The 27492-nt window shown below is 49.0% G+C and overlaps 2 protein-coding genes across 4 annotated transcripts in view; one reads left to right on the top strand and one right to left on the bottom strand.

The window, feature by feature from the left end:
• The window catches only part of WWP2 (WW domain containing E3 ubiquitin protein ligase 2), a 37330-nt gene extending 30263 nt beyond the window's left edge, over positions 1–7067 (top strand). For all 3 annotated transcript variants that reach the window (XM_065848375.2, XM_071814505.1, XM_071814506.1), the window contains 11 exons: positions 174–252; positions 369–440; positions 529–617; positions 1716–1875; positions 2836–2969; positions 3084–3224; positions 3756–3876; positions 4169–4273; positions 4759–4855; positions 5692–5764; positions 6003–7067. In XM_065848375.2, the coding sequence (XP_065704447.2) occupies positions 174–252; positions 369–440; positions 529–617; positions 1716–1875; positions 2836–2969; positions 3084–3224; positions 3756–3876; positions 4169–4273; positions 4759–4855; positions 5692–5764; positions 6003–6102 (1171 nt within the window). In that variant the 3' untranslated portion in view covers positions 6103–7067. The remainder of the gene's footprint in view (positions 1–173; positions 253–368; positions 441–528; positions 618–1715; positions 1876–2835; positions 2970–3083; positions 3225–3755; positions 3877–4168; positions 4274–4758; positions 4856–5691; positions 5765–6002) is intronic.
• An 854-nt stretch (positions 7068–7921) lies between these two features.
• On the bottom strand, positions 7922–14040 carry PSMD7 (proteasome 26S subunit, non-ATPase 7). The gene is made up of 7 exons (XM_065848636.2): positions 13886–14040; positions 13112–13203; positions 11714–11806; positions 10764–10861; positions 10407–10487; positions 9014–9105; positions 7922–8406 (listed from the first exon to the last, which is right to left on the bottom strand). The coding sequence occupies exons 1-7, from the start codon at positions 13957–13959 to the stop codon at positions 7968–7970; spliced, it is 969 nt and encodes a 322-aa protein (XP_065704708.1). The 5' UTR covers positions 13960–14040; the 3' UTR covers positions 7922–7967.
• Between the last annotated feature and the right edge of the window lie 13452 nt (positions 14041–27492).

Genomic DNA, 27492 nt, shown 5'->3' with positions numbered 1-27492 from the left:
AGGTCAACTTTGTTGCAAAGACACAGAGCGGTGGGTTTAGGGCCCATGTTTGGCTCTGGAGGTGAGCAGCCCAGAGATCTTCCTCCTGCCTGGCAGATGATGGGGCTGCGGGGCCTGGCCACTCGCACCAGGGCAGGCAGGATGCTGGACCAAGGGCTCTGCTGCTTTTGCAGGAGCAAGCAGGGCGGGTCTCCAGGAGCGTATGACCGGAGCTTTCGCTGGAAGTACCACCAGTTCCGCTTCCTCTGCCATGTGAGTAGAGCAGCCGCAGGGCCCGGCAGCGTGGGGCTGACCCCGCAGGCAAGTGCAGGTGAGGAGAGCTGCTGTGCCCGCCTGCCCAAAACCTCCTGTCTCTGCCTTGCTCATAGTCGAATGCGTTGCCCAGCCACGTGAAGATCAGCGTTTCCCGACAGACGCTCTTTGAGGACTCGTTCCAGCAGGTGAGCAGGTGCCGGAGCCACAGAGCCCAGAGCAGTGTGGAGCCCCTCGCACCAGCCCATGGTGACGTTTCCCCTTCCTTCTCCCCAGATCATGAACATGAAGCCGTACGACCTACGGCGCCGTCTGTACATCATCATGCGAGGGGAGGAGGGCCTGGACTACGGTGGCATCGCCAGGTGGGCACCACAGGGCCGTCCCTGCTGTGGTGTTCACACCCCCCTGGGCAGTGCAGCCAGGGAGCCTGTGTGAGCTGCACTGATGTCCTGGCCCTTCTGCAGTGCCTGCTCAGGTGGAAGAGCCCAAAGTGCTCAAATAGGAAACTCTGTGAAGTTTTGGAGTGGTGGAACAACCCGGCAGCATGGCACCAGCCTGTCCCTGCCACAGAGGGGGCTAGAGGACCTGGCTGGGGCTCTTCTGCTGTCCCCGGGCTGTGGGGCAATGGATCTAGTGGCCTCTTCTCCCCATAGCCACCTTGGCAGCCAGCAGGTCCTGGTGTTCCCAGGGCAGCTGGTGTTTGCTGGGGCAGATGTGGTGAGATGCGGTTGCTGCAGCCCCCACTGCCTGCCCAAGGATGGTGGTAGCACGGAGCATGAGCTATGTCTCGGCTGGAGGGGGGTCCTGTGGCCCCAGGAGCCCCTCAGCTCGCTCAGGGTGTCTGCATTGCTGCTGGTAACACTTCCTCCACCCGCTGCTGTGCCAGCATTTGTGCTCCCGTGCTCTCACCCGCTCCCCTTCATGACGCCGCTGCCCCGGCTCTGGTGCAGGCTCCTGCTCGCCGCCTCTCTCCATGTCCTGCCAGTGGTTTTACCCTATGGTAGGTTACGTCATGCTGTTCTACCACAGGGTAGAACCACGGACGGGATGCTGGAGCTGCCTCTGCGGCCGAGGACTCCATCTCCTGCGCAGCTGGGGCAGCAAAACCAGAATGGTGCCTTTCCTGCTACTTGAGGCTCAGCGGGGCTCCTGGGGCCTTGGGGTGGGTGTGCACAACAGCATGTGTGTCTGTGTGCGACTGAGCCACTTGGTGCTTGCCAGGTTCCCCAGTGCTCTGAGCAGGGGCTCCAGAAAACTGGGGTGTTTCTTGCCAGTGCCTCCAGCAAGCCCCCACAGCACCCCTGGGCACACCACACCTGCACTCGGTCCCACCAGGACCCGGCACTTGCACCAGCACCCCAAGGAGATGGGCACCTTGTTTGTGTGGGGTGTGTGTGGGGACACAGGGCTGTCCCCTCCCCACACAGCCCCTGGTCACCATTGCCCCCCTCTCAACCCAGGGAGTGGTTCTTCCTCCTGTCACACGAGGTGCTGAACCCCATGTACTGCCTCTTCGAGTATGCCGGCAAGAACAACTACTGCCTGCAGATCAACCCAGCCTCCTCCATCAACCCCGACCACCTCACCTACTTCCGCTTCATCGGCCGCTTCATTGCCATGGTGAGCACCTGGGGAGAGGGCCTGTGGAGGGGACGGGAGACAAGACCCTTGGTGTCCCCACCGTGGAGCAGGGGCTTTGCAGGGCACAGGGCTGAATGGGGGACGAGGGGCAGCTCTGCATGCCGGGGCTGTGCTCAGCTCGGCCCTGTCACCATCCTGCCCCGCTGGCTCAGGGCAGGGCTGTGGGACACGGGCTGTCGGTGCTGCACTGTGAATCCAGGGAGCGGCTGTGGGGCCGGAGGGACCTGGTTTCCCAGGGGCTGTGTGGTGGGGATGGCTCCAGGTCTTTGGCTGCCACCCCAGGTGCTGTCAGGGCTGCAGCTCTGGGACTATTTTTAGGCCCAGCAGTGTGAGATTTTCCAGCTGCCCAAGCCCCAGGGCGGCTCCTCCCGTTTGTCTCGCATTCTCCAAGGCCAACGTGCCACAGGTCACCCGGCCCTGGGCTGGCAGGGGGGCTGCCAGGGGCACCCCCAGCCTGGGGAAGGGTCCCTGGCCTATGGCCCTGCGAGGTGTGTGGGGAGGCGGCTGCTCTGCTCCCCGCTTTGTCCTGCCCTGCGCATTGCAGGATACCAATAAAACCCCAGACTATTACTCACCGCTGGGCTGTTCTAGACAAGCGTCTGCGTTATTTTTGGCTGCCTTTGCCTTGGGGCTCCTGGAAGCCAGGGATTCAGGGAAGCTGCAGCACAGCTCTGTTTAAACAAGTGCTCTTAATAGAGCAGTGAGGGGTGAAAAAGACAGTGGAATTTGCAGTGGGGAGTGGAGAGGGGCTGTGAGCACCCGCACCCCGGGCAGCGTGTTGGGGAAGCCTGCTCCTCCACACTGCTTTGCCAGCCAGGAGTGAGCACAGCAGCCTGGGGACCCCTTTGTCCCTATGGCTGCCACACTGGTGAGGCACCATCTCGTCCTATGGGTCTGTCCTGGGGTCCCCCGTGACCTGGCATCACCTCCCTGCCACAGGCTCTCTATCACGGCAAGTTCATCGACACCGGTTTCACACTGCCCTTCTACAAGCGAATGCTGAACAAGCGGCCCACGCTGAAGGACCTGGAATCCATCGACCCTGAATTTTACAACTCTATCATCTGGACCAAGTGAGTCCCCACGATCCCTCCGACCCGGGGCTACCCTGCTGCGGGGACAGCACTCCTCCCACAGTCCCACACCGCTGCCTCGGTCAGAAATGCCACCCCGATGTCCTCCCGCAGGGAGAACAGCCTGGAGGAGTGCGGCCTGGAGCTGTACTTCATCCAGGACATGGAGATCCTGGGCAAGGTGACCACCCATGAGCTGAAGGAGGGTGGCGAGAGCATCCGGGTGACAGAGGAGAACAAGGAGGAGTACATCATGTGAGTCACTGTCCCGACACCCATGCCGGGTGCCTGCCCACGCCAGTGCAGGGCAGTTCTGGGGTGGGAACATGGGCCTTGGGACGTGGCCGCTTCCCTGGGCTACGTGGCCTGTGACAAGTCTGGGCTGGCGCAGGCGGCCGAGCTCACTGCGGTCTGGCGTGCTGCTGGCTGGGCAGCTGCCAGGACTTTCAGGAAAGAGGAGAGGGGAGAGAGGGTGAGACTCCTCTCCCTGTCCCGTGGTTGCTCACCCTGCCTGTGCCCCACTGGAGGCCTGGGGGTACAGGGCCAACTCCTGCTGATGGCCGCTCTGGCCGGGGCCGTGGTTTGCAGCCTTGACCTGCTGCTGGTGTGTGCTCGGGGCTGTCTGTGCTCATGGGTTCAGGGGCAGAGAGAGAAATGTGCTAGTGGGAATTGTAGGGAACCCCTGTCCCCCTCCCTATGTGCCCCTGTGGCTCCCAGGGCCCTCCCTGCGGGTGGGAGGGCTTGCGAGGGGTCGCTGGCTGCCCAACGACCCCATCTGCTCCCCAGGCTACTGACAGACTGGCGGTTCACACGGGGTGTGGAGGAGCAGACCAAGGCTTTCCTGGACGGCTTTAATGAGGTGGTGCCGCTGGAGTGGCTGCGCTACTTCGACGAGAAGGAGCTGGAGGTGAGCTGGCGCCTTGGCTGGCACCGGGGAGCAGAGATACCGATGCTTCCCTCTGGCTGCCTCAGGAAGGGCACACAGTGACGGCAGAGCACACAGGCTCTGCTTGCACCCTCCACCCCTCAGCTCTGCTGGTTGGGTCTATTAGCAAGAAAATGTCTTGTCAGAGGTGACACCGCCCTGTCCCAGGGCCAACACCTGTGCCTGGTGAAGCCCGGCACTGGAGGGGTCAGTGCTGCAAAATGTGGGTGCAGGGCCGTGTTTCTGTCCCCTGCTGACTGTCCCCTGTCCCCAGCTGATGCTGTGCGGCATGCAGGAGATCGACATGAATGACTGGCAGAAGAATACCATCTACCGGCACTACACCAAAAACAGCAAACAGATCCAGTGGTTCTGGCAGGTCAGTCCCAGCGCCGGCAGTGTCTCTGTCCTGCTCCCCATGCTGGGATTGTCCCCTGCCCATGGCGCGGGGCTGGCAGGGCTGGTGTGGGGCAGGTGGCCTCACAGGCTGTCAGGAGGAACAAAATACACCTGCAAGCCTGTGTACAGCAAGAAGCATTTGGCTGTGGCTGGCTCTGATCCTGCGGCTGCTGTGGCCAGCCGGCAGCACTCTATGGTAGTGCGCTCCTCGCAATGGCTGCTGCTCTGGGCAGGACAGGACGGGGTGGCGTGTGACAGAGCTGGGCCAGTCCAGGGGGGCTGCTCTGTGCTGGCCAGGAGAGATGGGGTCAGCGATGGCTTTGAAGGAGTGTGAGGCTGAGCAGAGCCACTCCCGCAGGCCCCTGGGGGACACGGGGTGGGGACGAGGGCTGGACCGCGGGCCCCACGCTGCCTTGCGTGGCTGCGGGTGACGGGGATCCCACTCCTGCCTTGTTCTTGTCGTAGGTGGTTAAAGAGATGGACAACGAGAAGAGGATCCGGCTGTTGCAGTTTGTGACAGGGACGTGCCGCCTGCCCGTCGGGGGCTTCGCGGAGCTCATTGGTACGTGTTCCTGGGGGCAGCGGCATTGCAGGGGCTGCGACCAGGGCTGCCCGTCCGTGGCTCCGTCACAGTGCAGGGCAGCAAGCAGGCAGGGAAGCAGCTGAGGTGGCTGAGCACAGTGGTTTAATCTGATGGCACGCTGTACCCAGAGAAATTCCTCAGCCGTGAAGTGTGCAGCCACAGTTAACTTCGTCAGTGCAGTTTGTGATCTCATTTTGAATGAGATTTGATTTTTGATTTAATTTTGATTTTTGTACGATGATACCCCTTTTCCAGAAAACCACAGTGTGGCATAATTCTCTTCTCATCCTTTAATTTGCTACTTTTTGGGGCCTGTACCAGCCTTTCCCTCACTTTCCTGGAACCAGTGTTGAGCTAACTAGCTAACGTAGCCTGCTCGTTTATTCTTGCTGGCATATTAGCTCTTTTCTTTCCCCTGGAACCTCTCCAGCATTCACAATTTGTTAAAAAGTGACCTCAGTGGCTCAGACTTCCTGAGCCAGGTCCTTCAAAACTGTCAGATGGACCCGCTCCATCCTTTGGGTCTACGGATAAATATGCTTTAGTGCTTACTGTTTAACCATCCTGCTTAGAAGCTACGCTGTGTTCTTTGTGCTGTAAAAATGCTTTTCAGCTTTCTCTGTTCTTGTTTTTTGTTCCCCCCTCTGCAAAGGAGTGGGAATGGGCAGTGAGTGCTGCTGCAGATTTCTGCCCCAACGTGTCTCTGGGATCATGGGGGGGGTGACAGTGTGATCTGCTGGCGCATGGCATGTTGGAGTGTTTTCTTTCTCAGCTCCCGGTCACATAATGAAATTTGCTGTACTCATAATTAACAGGCAGCAACGGGCCCCAGAAGTTCTGTATCGATAAAGTTGGCAAAGAGACGTGGCTGCCTCGGAGCCATACGTGGTAAGTCATTCTCTGCGGCCCCTCTCAGCACATGGGGACAACTGCTGGCAGCCCCTGCGGGGTGCACGGGGCCCTGGGCCTCTCCGTCCCCTCCACACATGCTCCCGTGGGACGTGGGCTGCTGTTCCCGGCAGGGCGTCTTACCACAGCCGCCGTGCGTGGCTGAGGCTGCGGGGACCCTGCCAGGGAGGGAGAGCTGGGTTTGCAGCACAATTCACAGCCTCTGCTGTCCCTCCAGCTTTAACCGCCTGGATCTCCCTCCCTACAAGAGCTACGAACAGCTGAAGGAGAAGCTGCTTTATGCCATTGAGGAGACGGAAGGATTTGGACAGGAGTGACAGAGCTTTGGTGCTTTCCCAGTTCGTGAGGTCCTGCCTGCCGGCACTGAGCCCTCTCCACGGGACAGTGCGCAGGTGGCTGCGGACGCTGTTGCTCTTGTTCTGCGCGAGACCTGCGCTAACATAGCCCCGGAGGAAATGGGTCCGCGTTTCCCTCCCCAAACAAATTGGAGGTGTGCTGGGGAGGTGGATGCAGGAGCCTGGCTCTGCACGCTCCCGAGGGGCGCAGGCTGGCACAGAGGGGACAAGGTGAAGCACACGGTGCACCGAGGCTCCCTGGTCCCCCCTCACACACAGTTAAAGGAGCTCTGGGCTCAGCACAGGCTATTTTTCCCCATAGTGTTTTCTGCCTTTTTCATGGCATTTTAATACACGGAGGTGAGGAAGGAAATTGTCTTTCAAACCATGTCTCAGGTCTCATCTGTGGCCTGTCCGGCACCCAGCAAAGGTGATGGGGAAGCCCAGTTGCTACCGCTGGGGCCAATGCACCCCACAAGCTGGACCCAGGGCCTGGCCGAGCGTGTCCTCTGCGTTTTCATTTGCAAGCGTGTGGCCCCTCTGATGTTGTATTTAATATTTAACTGGTTTGTTGCCAGAGCTGGTGCTCTGCAGCAGCCTAGGGGGCTCTGGCCACATTTGGGGCACATCTGGCCTTTGCTGGGTTTGTGGGTTCAGCCCAAACTCCCCATTTCTTCTGTTGCTGGCCAGGCTGGTGCTGGAGGGGCCAGAGCTGTGGGTGAGGGCAGGATCAAGCCCCTCACCAGGCTGCCACCTCCTTTGCTGTTCCCCCCAGTGTGTGGGGCAGACAGACCTGTGCCAGCACTGCTGTACAGAGCTGTACCGAGGGGGAGTGTGGGTGCGAGACGCTGCCATCGCTTTCGACTGGTACCTGGATCGTTTTGTACTGCACCGTCCTGCCCCAGTGACGCCGACTTCTTGTGCAATAAACGATAAGCAGCTGCCGAGGTGTGTGTCCCTGTCCGTGTGTCACACAAAGGGACAGCCCAGCTTGGGGCAGGGACAGACTCTGATGGGCACCTGGAGCTTATTGGCAGGGGCAGAAATAAGTAACGTTTTGGTTTTTTTTTCTATGCGCACACTGGGCTGGTGGTGGTCAGGACAGAAAAAACCCAACAACACAAACAGCACTAAAAATGGGTATTGTCCCCTCCCCGGGCAGGTGGCCACGCTGGGGCCTTCACTGGTGCAGAGCTGTGGGCGCTGTGAGGTGGCACCTGTGCCACAGTGATGGGCACCAAGGTGCATGGGGACTGTGCAAATACGAGCCAGGATAAATATGCAGCTGTCTGGGGCACAGAATGGGCTTCTTGTAATGAATTAGTCCTGAAACGTGCAATTATGTCCACATGCTGCAAGCCTTGGATGGTCACTGATGCCTCAGGGAGGAAGGGAAGATGTTCTCCCATGTGGCAGCATCACACACAACCTTCCTCCTCCCGCAGCAGGATCCCTTCTTCCCTCCCCTGGGTTTCTACCCCTGCGAGCATCACTGCTCTCACAGTGAGAGCAGCGGCAGGTAGGACCAGCAGCTGGAGCGCAGGCTGACATGGAATGTGGTAGAAATCCTTGGCTGTTGGTCTAGAAGCCCTTGAAGGAAGAAAGAGTGCTGCACCAAAAAATATCTACAACCTTGCCCCTGGTTTTTCCCCTTCCCTGCCCGAGCTGAGCGCCCAGGGCCAGGCTGTGCTGCAGAGCTAGCTCTTGCTGCAGCTGCTGCCCGGCTGAGATTGCTCCAGCTGCCTTCTGATGAACACAAAAAGCAGAGGAAAGCAGAGCACAGTGCATTTCAACACGAGAAAAGAGTTTACAAGATTTTTAATTTACAAATAAAAAACCTACACATTTTACTTTTTCTCCTTTTTCTCCTCTTTCTTGACATCACTCTTCTCCTTGTCTTTCTCCTTCTCATCTTTCCTCTCCTTTTTACTTTCTTCTTTTTCCTGTCCTTCTTTCTTCTCTGCATCCCTGTTGGCAATCTTGTTGTTAATGAGGTTGTGCAGGGCAACCACAGAGCGGATGAGGGACGCCAGATAAACCACCACCATCTGGTCATTGGTCTTCAGGTAAAAGGCCTTCACGAACTCCTGCAGGTTGACATCAGGCAGCAGGTTGAAGACGTCCTGGAGGTGGTAGATGATCTGGTGGTTGATGGGGAGTTTGCCCATGGCCACTTTCTCCAGGTAGCTCCTGATGTCCAGAAGTTTGGAGTTCAGTCCCTTCAAGCCATGGACCTGATTTGTGATCCGCTGGGACAGCGTGCCCACCGTTGTGTCCTTGATATCCCTGAAATGCCCACAACAGAAAAAATCAGCATGAAAAGGTTATTTGCAGCATCATTAACAGGCGGGCCTGTTCACTTAAGAGACCTTTCCAGCTTAAACAGAAAAGCAGTTTGAAGCACAGATGAAGCGCAAGTGAAATGAAAGCGTCAAGTCAAAGGAGAACAGCCTGATGTTTGTGACAAAGTAGGTCTAAAATCGAGTGGTGGTGTATCCTGTGCTGCACGTGTGTTCTCTGGAGTAATATTTGTAACACTGGTTAGAGGGACAGAGAGGAATAAAGAACAGCAGTTTGGGTAGCAAAAAGGCGAGCTGGTTTGTGTCTCTGAGCGCAGAGCCCCATCAGCACCGCTCCCCTGCACTGCTGCGGCTGCACAGGCCCAGCGCAGGCTGCATTCTGCTGCTGTCACAGAATGGAAGTGGCATTTTCATCACGTGATGGAGTTTCAGTCACACATTTCACTAGCAACGAGTAATACGCTCTTAAAATTTAAGTAGCGTGTTTAACACGCTGCATGGTTCCTTGGGGAAGCTGGCAGCGGGAGATCCCAGCTGGATCGCGCTGGCTGCTGTGCGTCTCGTAAGAACATGTTCACGCAAGAGCCACTTACCGCAGCAGGTGTTCAACACCAACCTCCTCTGCCTCCTCCGCCCCGATCTCGCTCGTCACGTGCTCAAACGTCTTGGAGGTGGGAGTTCCATCCTGGAGGGACAGTGGGCAGGAGACACCGTCAGGGACACAGGCACACGCCAGCGAGTGCCGCACACAGTGTCACATTAACCAACACTGCTTTGCGTGACAGGGGCAATGGGGCAAATGATGGCAAAACAGAGTACGGAGGGGCCGAAGTAAACGGCTAAGGGGAGAAGTCTGTAACTGAGTCACAATGGCTTCTAAAAACATGGAATTTTAGATGGAGTGTGAGAAAGTATATTAATAAAACCAGCAAAGTCCACAAGAAAGACTAGTTGGATTTTTCTTGGTTTAATTAGTGTTACCAACTAGCATTTCCTTCTTTCTTCTGCTCTGTACAATTTTCAATTGATGTATTTTGCTGGTCTGTGTACTGGTGAGTAGAACAGAAAGTCTCACTAAATACCACAATTCATTCTTTCTTTCCTAGTACAACCTTATTACATTTTAGGACACTTTTGCTATTCTGGTATTTGCTCTCAGCTGGTTAAAGCACATTTGCAGAGCTAGAAAAAAAATACTAACACAGCAATTACATTAAAATTACAGTTTATACACTGGTGATTAAGGAATACATTTAAAAGAGTCACAGGCTGAATTTCTGAGAATGAGTTTTACCATGTGTTTCCAAAGCCATTACCTGGCCCTGTATAGAGCTGTAAACAGAAAGCACCACTGGGACTACTGTGAACCTGCAAAACTGAGAACAAATCTACAACACTGGGAGCAGGTTCTTCTGCATAGTGGGGGCCTGAGAAAGGCAAAAGGATCAAACTCCTTTTTAATATACATCCAGAATGTAATTTAAGTCAAACAATTGTAAATGCCAAGCTAAAGCTGACTCACTATGTTGTTTGTCCACACAGTGCTGCAAGTGATTATTAAGTGCTGCTCAGAGCTGACCTGCCCACTCAGCACTGCTGGTGCACAATGACTAAGCCTGTAATTACTCAGAACACCTCAGAAACAGGCTGGCGTGTCAAAGTGACACCTTACGAGTGTGCCCATCTGTGCCCTTTCTTCATGGCCATGGACATGACAGAACCAGGTAAGAAGCACCTAAATCACAGGGACAACTGGAGCTTTTCTCCCAGGGGCAGTGGGGAGGAAAGGTTTAGTTACAAAGTTATATTACAACTGGGATTTAACCTGTGCTTTCAGCAGATTTTGGCTGCAACTCGCAGGCCCTCACTAGTGTGTGCAACGTCCCCCGTGTGCAAGGCAACATCCTGCAGAGAACCAGGCCATGCTAACAGCCACCTCTGAATGGAAACCCTTTCCCTAGGAAAAGACACATGTTCAATACTCACATCGTGAACTTCTTCAACTGAAATATAAGCCTCTGTTGGCAGCCCCAGGTCCTTCGGCTTCACATCAATAATCACCAACACCTTATGGAAAAAGCAACCACTTCACAAAACCAGTTTTCATGCAAAGACTAAGAAAAGAAATCGAAGTCAGCTCTTCACAGCAATGGCATGCTGGCTGCTCAGAGGTGTTCACATCAGGCACAAGACTGAATTCCTCAATCACTAGCCAGCTACCAGGTCTTCAACATGCCGTATCACCAGTAACAAAGGCGGCCAAGGGTTCCCAGATCCCCCATTTAGGAACAGAGAGGAAAAAAAAAAACAAAACAAGACAAAACAAAAAAGTTCTGCACTTACAGAGTTCGGACAGTATCTTTTCATCAGCTCATTGATGGCGATGTCGTTCTTGTGCAGTTTAGGGCCTGTGTGGTACCAACCAACTATTCTTTCTCTAGCTGAGCAAAACCAGAAAAGATTCCAAATCAGACTTGACAACAGCAGAGAGACTTGGGCAGAGACTGAATTAGCAAATCAAGGATGAAAATGTGACATGTGTAGAAAGGAGTGTAAAGTAGGAGGAAATTAATCGCAGTAGGTGAGATAACGACACGGCCAGTGACAGCTTACTGATCGGACCAACTGTCACAGCTTTCCAATCACATATGTAACTTTGCTCCTGGGTTCTTAACTAAGCTGGACTATTCAGTACCGTTTATTAATTCTGCAGAGACCAGGATGTGACAGCTTGAAACTCTGCCATCTAAGAATACAAAAACTCTAGAAATGCAAACTGTATCATAAGAATGACAATTGTTCCCACAGCTAAGAAAAGTGAAGTGAGGACTAAACGTTCTGCTCTAAAGTCTCAAACTGAGCAGTGAAGACACTTTTAAAACGACTGGTGAAGCAATTAGAATCATTATTTAAAATGTGAGTTCGTAGTGTTTAAATTCATTAAAAAACTTAATTTCAGTGCACATCTGTATGGGAGGGGTTATAGAGGAGAAAGCTCTGAGATTCTTCAGAAGAAACGGTATTTTTGAAATCTGAATTATTTTGAAGATGCAAAGCTGTCAGGAGACTTGGAAAAATTATCAAGGTATAAATTAATCTGCTAAGAACACCAACTATTTGCACAAATTTACCCATGGAAAACCACCAGTGAAAGTGAAGTCAAGCAAGGAATTAGCACGGAACAGCTTCTCAAGTAAGCAATTAACTCTCTGCCTTACTATGAATTCCCTTCCCCACACAGTCTTGGAAGTTTTTAGGAGTGCATCCCTGACTGTAAGAAGACTCAAACTTACCGTTGACCTTCTTAAACATTCCATACATGTTCTCCAGATAGTCATGGTCCAGAAACCACACAGTGTCATCCTTGTCATCCTCATCAAAAGGTACTGGGAATAAAACAATAATATCAATATTTAAGAATCCAACTTCCAGAATGAAAGTGTGTGTAGAAACCCTGTGTTTTAGGATACCCGTGGCTGCTAAAGGGAGCAGACTTTCATCAGTTTTAACTGTCCTGCAACGCTACGCTATGCAAGCGAACCTGCAGTGCCGGTCAGGTCTCTCAGGTAGAGGCCATCTCATAATTACCGACAGCTCCAACCTGAGGAACTAACGAACTAACCGCAAATGATTCTGAGGGGTGTCCTCAGCGGACAACACAAACCATCGGAGAAGAATCCTCCCACAGACAGAGATGACTCATTGGTGTGCACAGACATTCGATATGACGTCCCAGCAGACGGGACAGTTTGTTGACCAACAGCAGTCTGCTCAGAGAAAAGTCAGCCTGCAGCACAGAGCACTTGTACGGACTACCAGAACACCGTGAGGCATGTTACGTGAGGACTATTCACCCTCAAGTACACAACTAGTCATTTTATCAGTTAGCATGTACACAGGGACACAGGCTCCGTTCTGAGAACAAAGACTGCTCTTGGTCTTTTAATTTATGGGTAAAAGCTTCACAGTTGAAAGGCTGCCAAAAAGACAAAAAAAAGCACCCTCTTTTCAACTCAAACGGAAAAAAGTTCCTTCAAAAATTGGGAAAAAAAAAATAGTCCACACTTGAGAGAAGAACACCATATAAACCCTGAAACTCCATATTTAAACTGAGATAATTTTGCTGTGTCACAGTGTAGCCCCATTGGGAAGGAAATGATCTAAGTAACATGAACAGGTCAGCAAAAGCTGTGCATTCAAGAACTACTTTTAGTATCACATATAAGTATTGAAGAGGAAGCTATTTCAACACTGTTAACAGCAAGCTTAAGAACTAGTATTGAACTGGATAAAATCTGGGGAGAAGAAATAAAGCTAAAATGTACATTACATCTTTACACAAGTAGCTACCAGTGACATCAGCACTGAGAGCCGTGATTCCTGTCCGACGTGTTGCAACACTGATCACTCAGCAGAGCTCCAGGAGCCCACTGCAGCAAAACATTCCCCAGCATTCTGGAAGGGGTTTACACTGCTCCTGAAACACTCCGCATTGCATCGAGGTGCAGAACAAGACTGGCTGGAATCGCTGTGGTTTTGACAGTAGTTAGCATTTTTAGTTTGATATAGGCTGATTTGTACACGGAGGGAACAATCTGCGGTCTGGCAGGGTGGGTTGAAAAAAAATCCAAATGCAATTCATCTATTTAATAATTCAGTAGGTTGAACAAGGGCAGGACACCCAAACTCACCTGCAAAACTGTTGGACACATCGAGGATTTTCTTCTGCCAGGAGCCCAGCAGCACACCAACGACTCGCTTCTGATTCCCAACTTTTCCTATTCTAAATGGAAAAGACTGTCAGTTCCGGCACAAAAAGCCAGACTCGGGACAGGAGGAACCAGCAGAGCTCTCGCTCTGCGCCGCAGCACCGCGGCTGTGAGGAGCGAGCTCTGGAGCTGCTCGTGTCATGGCCATTTCCTCGCACAACAGCAGGCTGGCTCGCCTCGGCAGTTTAGGTCTTAGTTTTGGCACAAAAACTGCTCGTCACCTGGCGCAATGAAGTTAAATGCGGCACAGATGCAGCTCCAGGAACGAGCTCCACTCACGGTTGGACTCGATGATCTGGATGGTCTGTTCCAACCCAGATGACTCTACGATCTCCTCACCCGCGTGTGAACGCGCAGGGCGCTGCTCCCCGGCCCTGACAGCGGCCCCGGGTCCCACTCGCCCCCTCCTCTCCGCATGAGGAGGAAACAACAGCGCTGGCGCGGCCCGGGGGTCCCGCAGGCCCGGGGCTCCCGCAGGCCGCGCTGCCGCCGCCACACGGGGATCGCGGCACCGACCGACCGACCGGCCGGGCCCCGGCGCGCCGCCCCCTCACGGCGGGGGGTCCCCGCCGCCCCGATCTGCCAGCCCGGGTCCCGGCGCGCTGCTCCCCCCACGGCCCCGCTCCCCTCGGGGCCCGGGGTACCCCCGCCCGGCCCGTGACTCAGCGCCGCGGCGCCGCGCCCGCCCGGCCCTACCTGTTGAAGTGATCGACGACGCTGAGCAGCACCAGCGGGTGCACCACCACCCGGTCCACCGCCAGCTCCGGCATGGCGCCCGCCCGGCCCGGCCCCGCTTCGCTTTGCTCCGCCGCCCGCCCGCCGCACCAGGCCCGCTCCCCGCCGCGCGCCCCGCGCCCAGCCTGCCCCGCGCCGGGGCGGGGCCACCGCCGCCATCTTGGAGAGGTCGTGGGGCAGGACACCATCTTGGAGAGGTCGCTGGGGCCGGATGTGCCGCCGCCATCTTGGGAAGGTGCGTCTCGGCTGTCGGCGGCGCGGCTCCATCTTGGGGAAGTCGAGTCGCTCCGCCCGAGGTGAGGGGCGGGCCGGCGGAGCAGGGAGGCGGGCAGCCGGCGAGCGGCCCTCGCTCGGGGGGTTTTCGGTGGTGCTGGGCTCCCCTTGCTGGAGCTGCACCTCAGCGCGCCCCGCCGCAGGGTGGTGGGGCGGCTGCGGGGCCGGTTCCTGTCAGCGGGGGGTGGAGGGAAGCGGGAGTTCCCGCCGGCCCCACAGCGGGTCCCTCAGGCCGCGTGTGTCCCGAGCCCCCTGAGACCCCGGTTCGGGGCCGGGCAGCGGCCTGGCTGCCGCTCCTCGGGCACACGAGTGCGGCATTTGCCTTTCTGCAGTTGCCAGGAACGTCCCCTCATCACCGTGACTTTTCAAAAAATGAGCGAGCGGCCTCAGAATGATAGCGTGATCTTATCGTTGCCACTAGACTGCAGGTTTAAAATGCAGGGGTGCTGTCTGCTCGGAGTGAGAACACCAACAGCATGGACAGGGTGCAACATCCTGACCTGTCTGTGTGCTCTGCAGTAACTCCTGTGTTTGTATCTGACCCCAAGCTGTGCGCTCTGCGCTAACTCCAGTGTTTGTAACTCCTGAGCTGTGTGCTCTGCGCGAACTCCTGTGTTTGTATCTGACCCCGAGCTGTGTGCTCTGGGCTAACTCCTGTGTTCGTAACTCCTGAGCTGCTGCAGCCTGGGCTGGGCAAACTCTATCACCTGGCCTGTCCTTTCCTGAGTCCCTGGAACTTCGTCATTGCCAGTACTGCAGGGGTAAAAGTGTGTATAAATAAGCAGGAATACCTATTGCTCTTGGTATTTGCTTTCATCTGAGGGGGTTACCTTAGGCTAATTGGTTTGGTTTTGTTAGCAAACCCAACAGCCTCTCTTTGTGCGTGTTTTTCCCCTCTGAATTCCAGTTCTACGCGGTGTAAAGGAGAAACAGCCTGAGCTAAGCGGAGTGCTTGGGCTGGGCTTTGTAGGAGGGTTTTGCACCTCAAGAGTAGGAACTAGTGCACACAGAGCTTTTCTTTTGTATTTGTAACAAGAAAATAGAACCTGGGGCTGTTATTTCTGATTTAACTATGGAGGAGTTACTAACATGAAGAGTATTAGCAAATCCTTGAGGGACAGCCTCGCTGTTTTTAAAGCACTACAATAGCCCTTAATTTCTATACTTTCCCCACTTTATGTGTTTTATGTGTGTTTCTCAGTTCCGGTGTTCTGGGTGAAATCTAAAGTTTTGTTGTTTGGATATTTTAACGCCGAGCAGATTTCAGTAAAACCAGCATTCGTTTCCACACTCGACGAGAATCAGAGACCTCTTGTGGAGTTTTTTAGACGTTACATCCTTAAGTGTTGTTGCGTTGAAAAAAAAAAAATCTGGGCGAGTTTTTAGGGACTTTTCCAGCAGAGGGAGATATCTTACCGTGAAATTCAAATATAGCCGGTATTCTTGTAGCTTGTTTTATCAATATACATATAAAACTCAATGTTCAAATTAACTAGTTCAATAAGTAATTTAGCTCATTGATTTTTGGGCATATCCTAAGTGCCATTACAAGCTACGGATATTTTAAATGCCATTACCTAATAGAAGGAATGTTTTAAGCACCTTTTATTGATTTTATTACTGCTTTATTTTGCTGTCTTGGTTTAAAATCATTTTAACCACTCTGTAATCAAGAAGAAATATATCGTTGGTGAAATACAGTCAATTTCCTAAAAACCTTTGACATCGTTAAATAAGGAATTACAGTTGTTAAATCATGTCAGGCAATAACCAAGGGACAGAAAAGATATAAAATTTGGAGCAGTGGGCCAGCGTACCAGTGAGCTGCTCTGACCTTTGGCATTCAGACTCGTATGTGACAATCACACTTCAATTCTCTTCTTGGTTCGTACATCAGTCAGAAGAGATTTAAAATCTCAGCATGGCAGGAAGGTTGTGGAAAGATAACAGAGTATGATCTACAGCCAATTAAGGGGCGTTTTAATGACCTGCTGTGACTTTTTGTTAAAATTACTCTCTAACTTAAGACATTTGAAGTTTCATTTACTGGATTGTATTGCCAGTAGTTTAGTATATTGATGTTGTACACAAAGGAGTAAATTGAGTCTGCTCGTAGGGATTTCAGTGACTTCCCTTCCCAGCTCTTTTGACTTGAGAAGATTATCAGTATTATTGAGCTAATCAGCTGGTAGATGTAGACTGGGAATACAGGCAATATGTTGCTTAATCAAAGAATTGAGAAGTAAGTAATGAATGTTGGTACTCAATAAAAAACAGCTAATGAGTTGATTGCATTGATGTTTGATGTAATTTAACTGTAGAGTGGCAAACATCAATACTTACCTATGATTGCCGAGCTGAAACTTGAAGTTTTGGGGGTTCTGCAGTATGTGAGCACCTGGCAACAGACCTGAGGTGGGGAGGGAGGGGGCTGCGTTTTGTTCGTTAAATGGAACAAATGATTCCATCATTTATTGATGGGCTTTGATTTTTTTTTAAACAAACAAAACCCACCCGACCAAACAGAAACAAACCAACTAAAACACACCCCACAAAACCCAAGACTTACACATAACTGTTGTCAGAGGTTTAAGAATAATTTCTGGATTGAAAAATAAGAATAGGTCATCATAAAATAGTTTAAAAATAAAATTAATGATTATAAACGTTCAACCAACCTCTAGTGTTCCTTCAGTAATGACCTTGATAACCTGAAGTTGGCAGTGAGGAACCACGATGGTGTGTGGCACCTGTCAGTACTCAGGTTCTGGGGAGTTTCTACATCTTTTGTCATGTTTTGACCCCTTTTCCAGCCCTGGTGATCACACTTGTACTTCAGGAATGTCGGACCTTCAATCAGAAATCAGTATTTGTCTTGAAACTGTGACATAACTAGATGTTTCAGAAACTCAGGTTTTATTCCTGTGAAATGTCTTGTGTTGTGTTTGGGCCTCAATACTTACCAGCTTGGTCCGGTGTTCTCTTGGCAACCACCAAGCGTGGTTTTATGGAGCCTCTGCTTACCAGCTATTTTCTAGTTGAAGCAAGGCCGCCCTCCACCCCAGCACCGTGGCTGAGGGACGCTGCTGCTGCCTTTGTCTTGTCTCTTCCAATCTGTCGGTATCGGGTGGTGGATGGGGCAGTGATGGAAATTTGTAATGGGGAAAAACCAAATGGAGGTAATTGTCTTGGCAGAATCACAGAAGAGTCTGATCATCATACATTTCCTGAGCACCTTTGGTTTGTGTTTTCAGGCAGTGACACTGCCGGCAGATTTACTTCTTCTCTGTAGTTTTCTATGGTCTGCTTGTGATAAGTGACATCCTTGGGACTTTGGCTGCGGAGGATCCATGCAGCTGGGAAATACTGATGCCTGATACTTTGGATGCTAATCTGAAATGATGCTAATGAATGTACTTCTCTAATACTGGTTGTCTTTGTTTTTAAAGAAAAACCCTACTTTATTTTTCCTAGACTGGGGCACGGGGAACCAAACAGTTAAAGAGACAATGTCCTCTTACCTGCATTTTCCTTGAGATGCCTTCTAAAATTTGTTTTAAGACCCAGTCAAGAGAAGCTAGGCTTTCTTTAGAACTGTTGATAGTTTGTCACATAATACCTTTGTGCCACCAGTTTGAACAGGAAATAGATTTATTTCCCTATAAATATGTTTAGGTTTGTCCAAATAACCGTAATTCCTGTTAAGATTTTCTTGGCCAGGCTGTGTCATAAACTGTTTTAGAAGGAAAGATGCTGCCTGGAATTGAACAAGGGTAATGCAAACCATGGAAGCACAACAGTGAGCCACCACAACATTCATTCTCATTTGTTTTGGTTAAACTGTAATTCAGTGAGGCGCTGATGCTGTGCACTCAATGCATGATGCTGTAAAGAGTGTCCTTATCCAACTGCACTTTGCTGCAAAAACCTCCAAATAACTCTTTTTTCCAAATATCTGTTCTAGAATGTACTCTCTAAAGCAACTTGTAAAGCTGTAATTATCAATTGATCTGTACATTTTACAATATGATCTGTAAATATTTGTAATAATTTATTTCTTTGCTTCCCCATAAGGTACTGTTGTGATTAGAAGGTATGTATACAGGTTGAGCTCGTGCTACTTACTATAATTTGGCTGTCTGTGAATATTGCTGTGGTTTCTGCCAATGGATTTTAAAACTTTTGTCCATACCTATGGGTTAGCTGGTGACTCAAATAATCCTATTGTCCCCACAACAGTATCACAGTGGAATTTTGATTGGTAGTTTTTGGATGTAGAATCATCACTTTCTTTAGTGAAAAATGGTCTGTAGAAGTATTGTCAATATCTAATGGAAAAATGGAAAAATCTTTCATGTTTTATATTGTACACTTAAATAATTAAGTCACTGACTCTAATTTTTGTATTTCAATACAGAGTGGTTTGCTTGTTTTATTCTGGCATCCTTGCTGCAGAATGCTTTTTGAAAAAATAGTGGAAACAAACGGTTAAAAAAAAAAAAAAAAGCACAACAGGTTCTAGTCATACTCATTTTTCCACACCTTGAGGACTAGCAAATTCTTTAATATGAGATTTTATTTGTACAAAGCAAAACTTCAAAACCACTCAAAAGCTTTCTTATTAACTGCTGTCAGTCCTGTGATTTACAAGGGCAATAAAGATCTAGAGGGGGCACATTTATCATGGAGTTCAGCACACCAGGAGCCATTTTCTCAAGCGGTAAAGCCAAGTGATAAAACGAGTTCTTTTGTTCTATAACCAAGACACATTCCCTATTTTTAAAAATGTGTGTGTTGGACTTCTTGGCTTGTAGCTTGGCTGTGTTCCTGTAATACATTTATAAATAATGAAAAATTGCTAACATGCAGATGCTGATGATGCATCTGGAAAAACAGACTGTCTGAGAGAAAGAAACTTACTTTTAACTTTGATTTATTCGCTAACTTTTTCCCAGTGCTAATTCTTGTGTGACTTTTTTTTTAAATAACACTTTTTAAACTACAGATTGGTGTGGGGTGTGTGTGTTTTTAAGTGCTCATATACCTCTGCAAAGCTGAAAGAATTCTGGTTAGGAAGTGATATAAATACTCTATTTAAAATAAAGAGCTGTGCTGGTACAGTATAGCACTATTTTGCAAGCTTCAGTTGCTTCATCTGTTTCTACACTTGTATTTGAGAGACTTTTTGAATGTTAGCAGATAGGAAAATTTAGCTTCTTGTCGAGGCCAAAATATTGATGGCTTGTATGGGCACTTTGTTAACAGACATAGCTCTGTGGGAGGGACTGATTTGCAAGGGTAAATATCCTTGTGTGTGACCAAGGGGCTCAAAATCTGAGCATAAATTGAATGTTACAAAAGTGAATTCTGTGTTTTTCCATGGAAAATGCTGCCACCACCAGTCTCCTCCTGGGGAGAGCTGCTGTGCCTGGGCAGCCACTGCCGCCAGCTCTCCTGGGCTGTTCCACCGGCACCTTTGAAAGAGAAGCAAAAAATACTTGGTGATGTAATTTTGGGTATCGTGATCTTTAATTGTTAACCTAAAAACGTGTTGTGAAGTTACTCTTGATGTTTTGACTTCAGTTGGGTTGCTGTTGTTACACGTGGAAGGACGAGTCTGAAAAGGGCAGAGGCATCAGCCCCTGTTCAGAGGGCAGTGGGCACACACTGGGGTGCCCGGATAACCGCGTGGTGCTCTGGTGGTATCCACTTGTCCCTGGATTGTGCCAAGTGTGGTGCATGAGCTTGGGAGGAATTTTGGACAATAGCTGAGGTTTTTTGTTTGGTTGGTTTGTTCTTGGTTTCTTTTGTAGACGGACCTTTAGGAAAAGCCCCACGTAAGCAGATAGTGCTCATAGCAGAGCTGTTGATAGTGACCGTTCGTGCACCAAAACACTGCCCATAAGCACCAAAGGTGTATCTGCTCTGCTACCCGTTCCTTGGCCCTGGTCAGCAGCAGGTTTGTGGTTGCATTCAAACAGGGCAAACCTGCAGTGGTATTGTGAGAATAAGAAATGTGGGACAACACAGGTCTTGCCAAACCTGTTTATTGCTGCTAAGAAAACTCTCTTCAACTTGACAAGGTATGTGGGGGACGAGCTTTTCGTTCACCGTATTCTACATTATATAGTTTGGAAGTAGGGCTCGCACTGTTGTCACCCCTATCCATATGCTTGTGAAAGCCTATTACTGAGAAATTAAAGAAAATGTTTCTTTGTGGCTGACTTGTGGTAGTTTTTGTAGAAGGAAGCAGCTCAGCCCAGCACCACCGTTCCTGCTGTGCCGCTGGCACACTGCAGCTCTGTCGGGCCTCTCCGGCACTCCACTGGAGCACAGGGATTTTGCAGATCACTTTGCTGTCATTTTAGTTTGGCACTTGAAATTTAGCAAGAGAAGATGTAGTCTAGGAGACCCACCTTCTTGTATAGTGCGTGTGTTACTTCTGATACTTGGATTGCAAAACCTTTAGTCTCTGATATTTAAGGTCAGAATTTTTTTTTTTTTTTTTTTAAACCCTGGGGCCCCTTATACTGTAGTGTCTTGACAGATCCTAAAGCTTTGAGGAGAAGAAAAAGATTGAAATACTTTATTTTATGAAGCAGTTTTGGGGTCAGTTTTTCTAAAATGAATGCTTTTATGTTGGATAGTTTAAAGACCATCTGTTAACTGAAACCAACCGTAAGTGAAGTTGCAGTTATGTTTCCTATTAGTCTTGTATCTTTCCTATTAGTCATGTATGAAAGAATACAGAGACTTCCAGCAGAACTCAAAACAAAAATTGAAAAAGCAGATGTTGGAACTGTTGGCTTGTTGCTTTTCTTTTATAGGAGCAAGTAATTATTAATGGATCGCAAAAATACTGTAAGACTAGTTTTGTAAACTGTTACCTAGAATCACAGCTAAGGCGTATTTCTGATTATTGTGTATTGCAGCTGGAATTGGTGTATTTCACTTGGAGACACTGAAGAGGATTTTAAAAAATAGATCATGAGTGTTATGTCTGGAAGCATACAATGAAAGATAAAATACAAAATTTTAAATAGTTATGCACTGCTAGTCTCTCAGGGCTCATTTATTATGTTGTCATGGTGAGCAAGGAATAAAAAAATAAAATAAAAAGGCTGTTCCTTGGGTAGTTGTGACTTATTGGTAGTTATCTTTTACAAGAGTTCCATGCTGACTTAAGTAAAGATCTCTGAGAAAAAAATCAAACTTTATTTTTCAAATAAATTCAGCCAAGAGCTCACAGCCTTCCATGACACCACACTGAATTATTATTAGTGTACACTGCTGTGAGAATAACACTCACTGCTGTTTAACAACAATGGCTTTCCATGGAACTTCAGAAAGTCAGTAGGAAAATGAAAGGCAGAACTGAGTGCTGAAGCAGAATTAAACCAGTCCCTCCTGGAGCCAAGATACTTTCATCATTACTTCTGTAAGGAAGAAGAAGAATTAACATGTTCTGTGTGTGCAGGTCCATAAGATTTGGTTGAAGAATTCTTAATGGCATGTGTATGTTAAGCAGGAGGTTCTCTCTTGCCTGAATAAAATCTCCTTAAGTCTATTTATTTCACTTTCTCTTTTTTCCATCCTTATTCCTGACATTTGACTGCAGGTTATGTGTACCTGCAGGTTATGTCTAGGTAAAGCTTTGCTTGTCATGGGGAGGTTCTTTTTTTTTTGCGTACTTGTGTTGTGATGGAAGGTAGCGTGTTGCACTCGGTAGATGGTGGGGTTAGAATCCTTGGGGATGACCATGTCTGGGCTGCTGGGTGAGATGGGGCACACAGCTGGTGCTGTGCGGGCTCCTGGCCACTCAAAATGTGCCTGTAGGTTCCTGCACCGCTCCAGTGCTGTTCAGCAGCAGTTTCTGTTGGGTGCAGTGAATGTTTGCTTCAAGTATTTAGCAGCTTCTGTGTCATCTTGTCTGTACCAGGCTGTGGACACCAGTGTGCTTTGATATTCTTTCCCTTGTTTCTCATGTGGAGATTACACACCAAGATACATTGATAGATATATTAGTTGGTAAGCCAGTGGGTTAATGCAAATAAAATCAGCTTTTTCACTTCAGTCTGGCCAGATTCTGGTTGAAACTCTCACCATATAATCATGAAGAAAATGGGACAATTATATATATATTTTTTTAAAGCTTTAATTATCATTATTGTAATTGTTTTCATAGTGAGGTGAGAGGAGAATGTGGGGTGTATATATATGTGTATAAATATTAGAGAATGGGAAACTGAAGAGTTCAGGGGCTTCTGGAATTGAAGGGCCAGAGTCATTTAAATTCAGTGAGAAGAAACATCGTACAAGGTGAGACAGAATCATTAAATGGTGAACTCTGAAATTGCTTTTATAACTGATAAGCTGACTGGTTTTCAGGATTTTTTTTTACTAGAAGGCATCCTTTACTGGTGTTGCATCATGGAGACAATTACCCAAATGCTCTTTTCATATTAAACTGTTATATGCTGTTTGTTGGTGTAAAAATGCAGAAGGTTTTACTGAAGATTACATTCTCAGCTTAAGGAAAAATGTCTTTCTAGCTCATCCATTCTCAGATTCTGGTGATAGTCCTTTTAATTTCCCTTTGCTCATATTGGATTCTAGAAAAGGTTAATTAGTTATCCACTGAGCTTGACAGAAGAAGATTTTTTTGGAATATAATATTAAGAAATGTTCTATTGGGGTATGAAGGTAACACCACAAGGGGGTACTATAATTTTATCAAATTTGCCTTGGTAAGTTGTTTTATTAAGGTAAAGTGATTACGGCCTGCAGAGTTAATTTTAATATGCTAATATACCACAGCAAGTTGGGAACTTAAATAAAATGATACAATTAATTTAAATTTATAGAAGGTAGAAGAGCTTAGTTAAGGTCATCTGTATGTTATATTAAGATTGCATATGGGCTTACCAGATTGAAAAGTCAGTTTTCTTAGCAGCAAGCTTTAGAAGATTGCTGTGTGTATTTTATTGACCTTTGCGTGAGGACATTAGCGTAGTTCTGTGAAAACTACATTATATGAAAAGTTTGGTTTTGTGTGAGGGAAATAACCCTTTACTCTCTGAGTACCAAGAGCTAAAGTTAATATGTTTTAATGGTTTTAACACCTGCATGAAGGTGGAAATTTATTAGGACTTGAAGATTTTTTTCTCCCCTCTGCCCCCAGTGGAAAAATACATCCTCTGGTATTCTTCTTGTAGTGATGTAATTACTCTTGATTACACTTTTGGACAAAATACACTAATATGACTTGCTGTTGGGCACATGGGTGCAGGATTGTGTTCTTGGTTTTGGGAAGGAATGGCTGTTGCTCTTGTTTTGTTTTTGAAGGGAAAAATATCTGGGCTTTTGAACTTTTATGTCACTGCTGTGTTCAGATAATGCCTTCCCGAGCAATAGAAGGATAGGCTAGAAATGAATTTACCAGAAACAGGTGCTTTGAAAACTGAGCTGCTATATTTGGCAAGGGAAAATAGAAGTATAAAAAATAAAAGAAGAAAAGAATGAGGGAACTAAACGAGAGTACAGTGAAGCAGGAGTTTTGGGAGACTAGTTCCAGCATTTTGTTTGCATGCGGCCTCTGGCTGTTGGGCTGTTACCCATCCAGGGCAGAAGTGATGTGAGCAGCACCAGCACCCCAGGGCAGAGGGGCTGGGGGCTCTGGCTGTGGGGCTGTGTTACCCCGGTGCAGAGGGGCTGGGTGGAGTCAGGACTCTGGCTGTAGGGCTGTGTTACCCCGGTGCAGAGGGGCTGGGTGCAGTCAGGACTCTGGCTGTGGGACCGTGTTACCTCAGGGCAGAGGGGCTGGGTGCAGTCAGGGCTCTGGCTGTGGGACCGTGTTACCTCAGGGCAGAAGGGCTGGGTGCAGTCAGGGCTCTGGCTGTGGGGCTGTGTTACCTCAGGGCAGAGGGGCTGGGTGCAGTCAGGGCTCTGGCTGCGGGGCTGTGTTACCTCAGGGCAGAGGGGCTGGGTGCAGTCAGGACTCTGGCTGCGGGGCTGTGTTACCTCAGGGCAGAGGGGCTGGGTGCAGTCAGGACTCTGGCTGCGGGGCTGTGTTACCTCAGGGCAGAGGGGCTGGGTGCAGTCAGGGCTCTGGCTGCGGGGCTGTGTTACCTCAGGGCAGAGGGGCTGGGTGCAGTCAGGACTCTGGCTGCGGGGCTGTGTTACCTCAGGGCAGAGGGGCTGGGTGCAGTCAGGGCTCTGGCTGCGGGGCTGTGTTACCTCAGGGCAGAGGGGCTGGGTGCAGTCAGGACTCTGGCTGCAGGGCTGTGTTACCCCAGGGCAGAGGGGCTGGGTGCAGTCAGGACTCTGGCTGCAGGGCTGTGTTACCTCAGGGCAGAGGGGCTGTCAGGGCTCTGGCTGCGGGGCTGTGTTACCCCGGGGCAGAGGGGCTGGGTGCAGTCAGGGCTCTGGCTGTGGGGCTGTGTTACCTCAGGGCAGAGGGGCTGGGTGCAGTCAGGGCTCTGGCTGCGGGGCTGTGTTACCTCAGGGCAGAGGGGCTGGGTGCAGTCAGGGCTCTGGCTGTGGGGCTGTGTTACCCCAGGGCAGAGGGGCTGGGTGCAGTCAGGACTCTGGCTGTGGGGCTGTGTTACCCCAGGGCAGAGGGGCTGGGTGCAGTCAGGGCTCTGGCTGCGGGGCTGTGTTACCCCAGGGCAGAGGGGCTGGGTGCAGTCAAGGCGCTGGCTGTGGGGCCGTGTTACCCCAGGGCAGAGGGGCAGTCAGGTCTCGGCGGTATCGGCAGCACCGGCATTGCAGAACCATCGGTGGCTGGTGTTGAATGAGGAGGGCTGCAGAGGGAGCCTGCAGAGCCCGTACCGCTGCTCCTGTTGTCTTTGGAGATTTTGATGAGGTCTGCAGAGACCCAAGGTGGAGAACAGGAAAGAAATAACATGTCAGTAGAACACATTAGAAAATACTTTCTCGTAATTTCTGCAGATGATAACTAACCTGTCATTCCTGTGATCCCGTTGAGTGAGTTTTACTTTCATCAAGAGGTTCCTGAGATCACCGTTCCGCCCAGGGTACAGGAAACTACGTTGCACATCAACAAGCCAGTAAGAGGCTAGTTTGCCAGAGACAATAATTGGCAATGATGTAACAAAATGGGATTTTCCAAATGCTTATAAAGATGTTTTCAGTGACCATTTGCAGTCTGTTATTAAAATCTACACATAGCTTCTGTGTGTATCAAAGAGTATGCAGAACTGCCACGGTCAGTGTTGCAAACCTGCGATTGATGCAAGGAGGTCAATGGGTGAAACCCACAGTTATACAAGGATTGATCCAGGGTACAAGTAGAACCTGCAAGATTTCTTTTTTCTGAAATCCATGTATTGTACAAACCCAGCAGAAATTAGGATTGTAGTGGCAGTGTCCTTACCAGCGGGACTCTCTCCTTTATCTATTTTGTAAGCCAAGCAAATTGCCATTGCTTGTGCAACTTACTGAGCGCTTCCTCTTGCTGAATTGTTGTCCTTATGTGAGGAAATAAACAGCTGATGTTGAGTGTGGCTTTTTGGAAGGTCATAAGGAGTCAGCTCTGCAGAAAGCAGGTCCTGTTGTACTGTGAGCACTGTTCGTAATGGTTTCCAGAGGTCTGGCTTTCTCCTAGAAACTGCACACCAATGGAAGAAGAGTAAGGCAGGATTTTGCCTCCAGGGGTGACAAAACATTGTTGGTGCTGGGCATGGCTTTGTGTGCCTGGTTGCTGGCTTTGCATTGAAGATGTGCACGAGGAGCATCGTCAGAACGTCATTAATGAAGCGAGGCTGCCTGTCTCAGTGTTTTGCATCTTCCACAACAACAGGAGGCTGATTGAAGGACGTCTGAGTAACAACAAAATTATAGTTTCACTGGGTATGAGTGTTGTCCCAGTTAGGAAGACTGTGGGCAAAATACGGCAAAATTGGGAGTTCTAGTAATAAGGATGTTTATTCACAGAAACTTGGAATGTAACTTCTTCCAAGAAAAAAAAAAAAAACAAACAACAACAACAAACAAATGCGTTCTAGATTTGTATAACAAATTATTGGTATTAAATTATCAAATTATATGCACAATTAAATTTTTATTAAATAAGAAATAATGTATGCAATATTATGTTAATCTTTTAAAGTATAACAAGTTTTTAACTTTAACAGCACCATGCGCTGTGCCTCTGCTTCTCAGGGGACTAATTTTAAAAGTAAGGCATTCAGCAATTGAAAAGGAAATTATAAAATTAGTCACTTGAGCAATTTAAATATGCAACTAAGCATCCCAACTGTGGTGATACCAGATTTAGCTGAATTTACTAGGACTACTTAGACTCCATCATCCTAATTATTCCAGTTTTGTGTCAGACTTAAGAAAGCAGGAAGGCAGAATTATCTGTTACAGAAGTTTCTTGTGGTGCTGTGTTGCTGTGCTGTGTGATCACTAATGTACTCACTGGCAACAACTTATTTCAGGGGTTTTTCCCTCCTAATTAGCAGAACAAAGGCAATAAGGGCTGTTCTATCATTGCTTCTCATAAGAGGCATGATGAGAGATATCTGATATTTATGATGTTCTGTGGCACAACCATATCATAGGAGGTGAAAATATCCTACTTCAAAATGAATTGGCAAACATCTTTGGTGAAGATAAAGAGTTTAACAGTGAAAAAAAATAAAGGCAAGGCCCTTTTTAAACTTTGAGTGATTAAGTACCTTAATAATAAACATGCACACTTGTGGTTTTTTTTTTATAGTAGAGAGGGTAAGCAATAGGTAGAACTGCAAAGACGGATTTGTCATATTAAAAAAAAAAAAGCCAAGAAAATTGTTCTTGAGCCAACTTTTAAAAGGGAAGAGTTTGAGCAAGATTGCTTTTGTCAAGGCTGTAGAGGGGAAGGCTGTAGGAGTTATGACGTTATGTGATAAAGGCTCCATCAGGACATTTAGTTGGATGGAAAGGAAAAGTTGTGTCCTGATGTTGGGCAGGAAGAGCGTGCAGTTAGATTTGATGGAAGAAACGTTAAGGTGAGGCTTGAGTACCAGCCAAGTTGTGTGTGTGAACATGGTGATCGTTGTTCGTGAAGATGAGTCAGAAGAAACAAGGAATGCCTGGAAGCAAAACCTGAGAGGTGTGCCTGAATTTGTTTAGATTGTGGTTGGACATACACATGAAAGGGACCGTGATTTCAGTTTGGACTGGGGAGACAAAGCAGGGGAAAGAGAAAAGAGATGTTGATCTGAACAACAGTTAAAATGATGCTCATGAATGAATTTGCTTGAGGAGGAGGTGTATGGCTGAGCGGT

The sequence above is a fragment of the Patagioenas fasciata genome, chromosome 13, assembly GCF_037038585.1.
Source record: "Patagioenas fasciata isolate bPatFas1 chromosome 13, bPatFas1.hap1, whole genome shotgun sequence".
NCBI lineage: Eukaryota > Metazoa > Chordata > Aves > Columbiformes > Columbidae > Patagioenas > Patagioenas fasciata.
This window is presented reverse-complemented; position numbering and strand designations above follow the sequence as displayed.

Coding starts and splice junctions, on each gene's coding strand:
- PSMD7 (XM_065848636.2), bottom strand. CDS start 13,959: ATGCCGGAGCTGGCGGTGGACCGGGTGGTGGTGCACCCGCTGGTGCTG. Junction 10,862..11,713: donor AATGTTTAAGAAGGTCAACG/GTAAGTTTGAGT, acceptor GGTTTTGCTCAG/CTAGAGAAAGAATAGTTGGT. Junction 10,488..10,763: donor AAAGATACTGTCCGAACTCT/GTAAGTGCAGAA, acceptor TTTTTCCATAAG/GTGTTGGTGATTATTGATGT.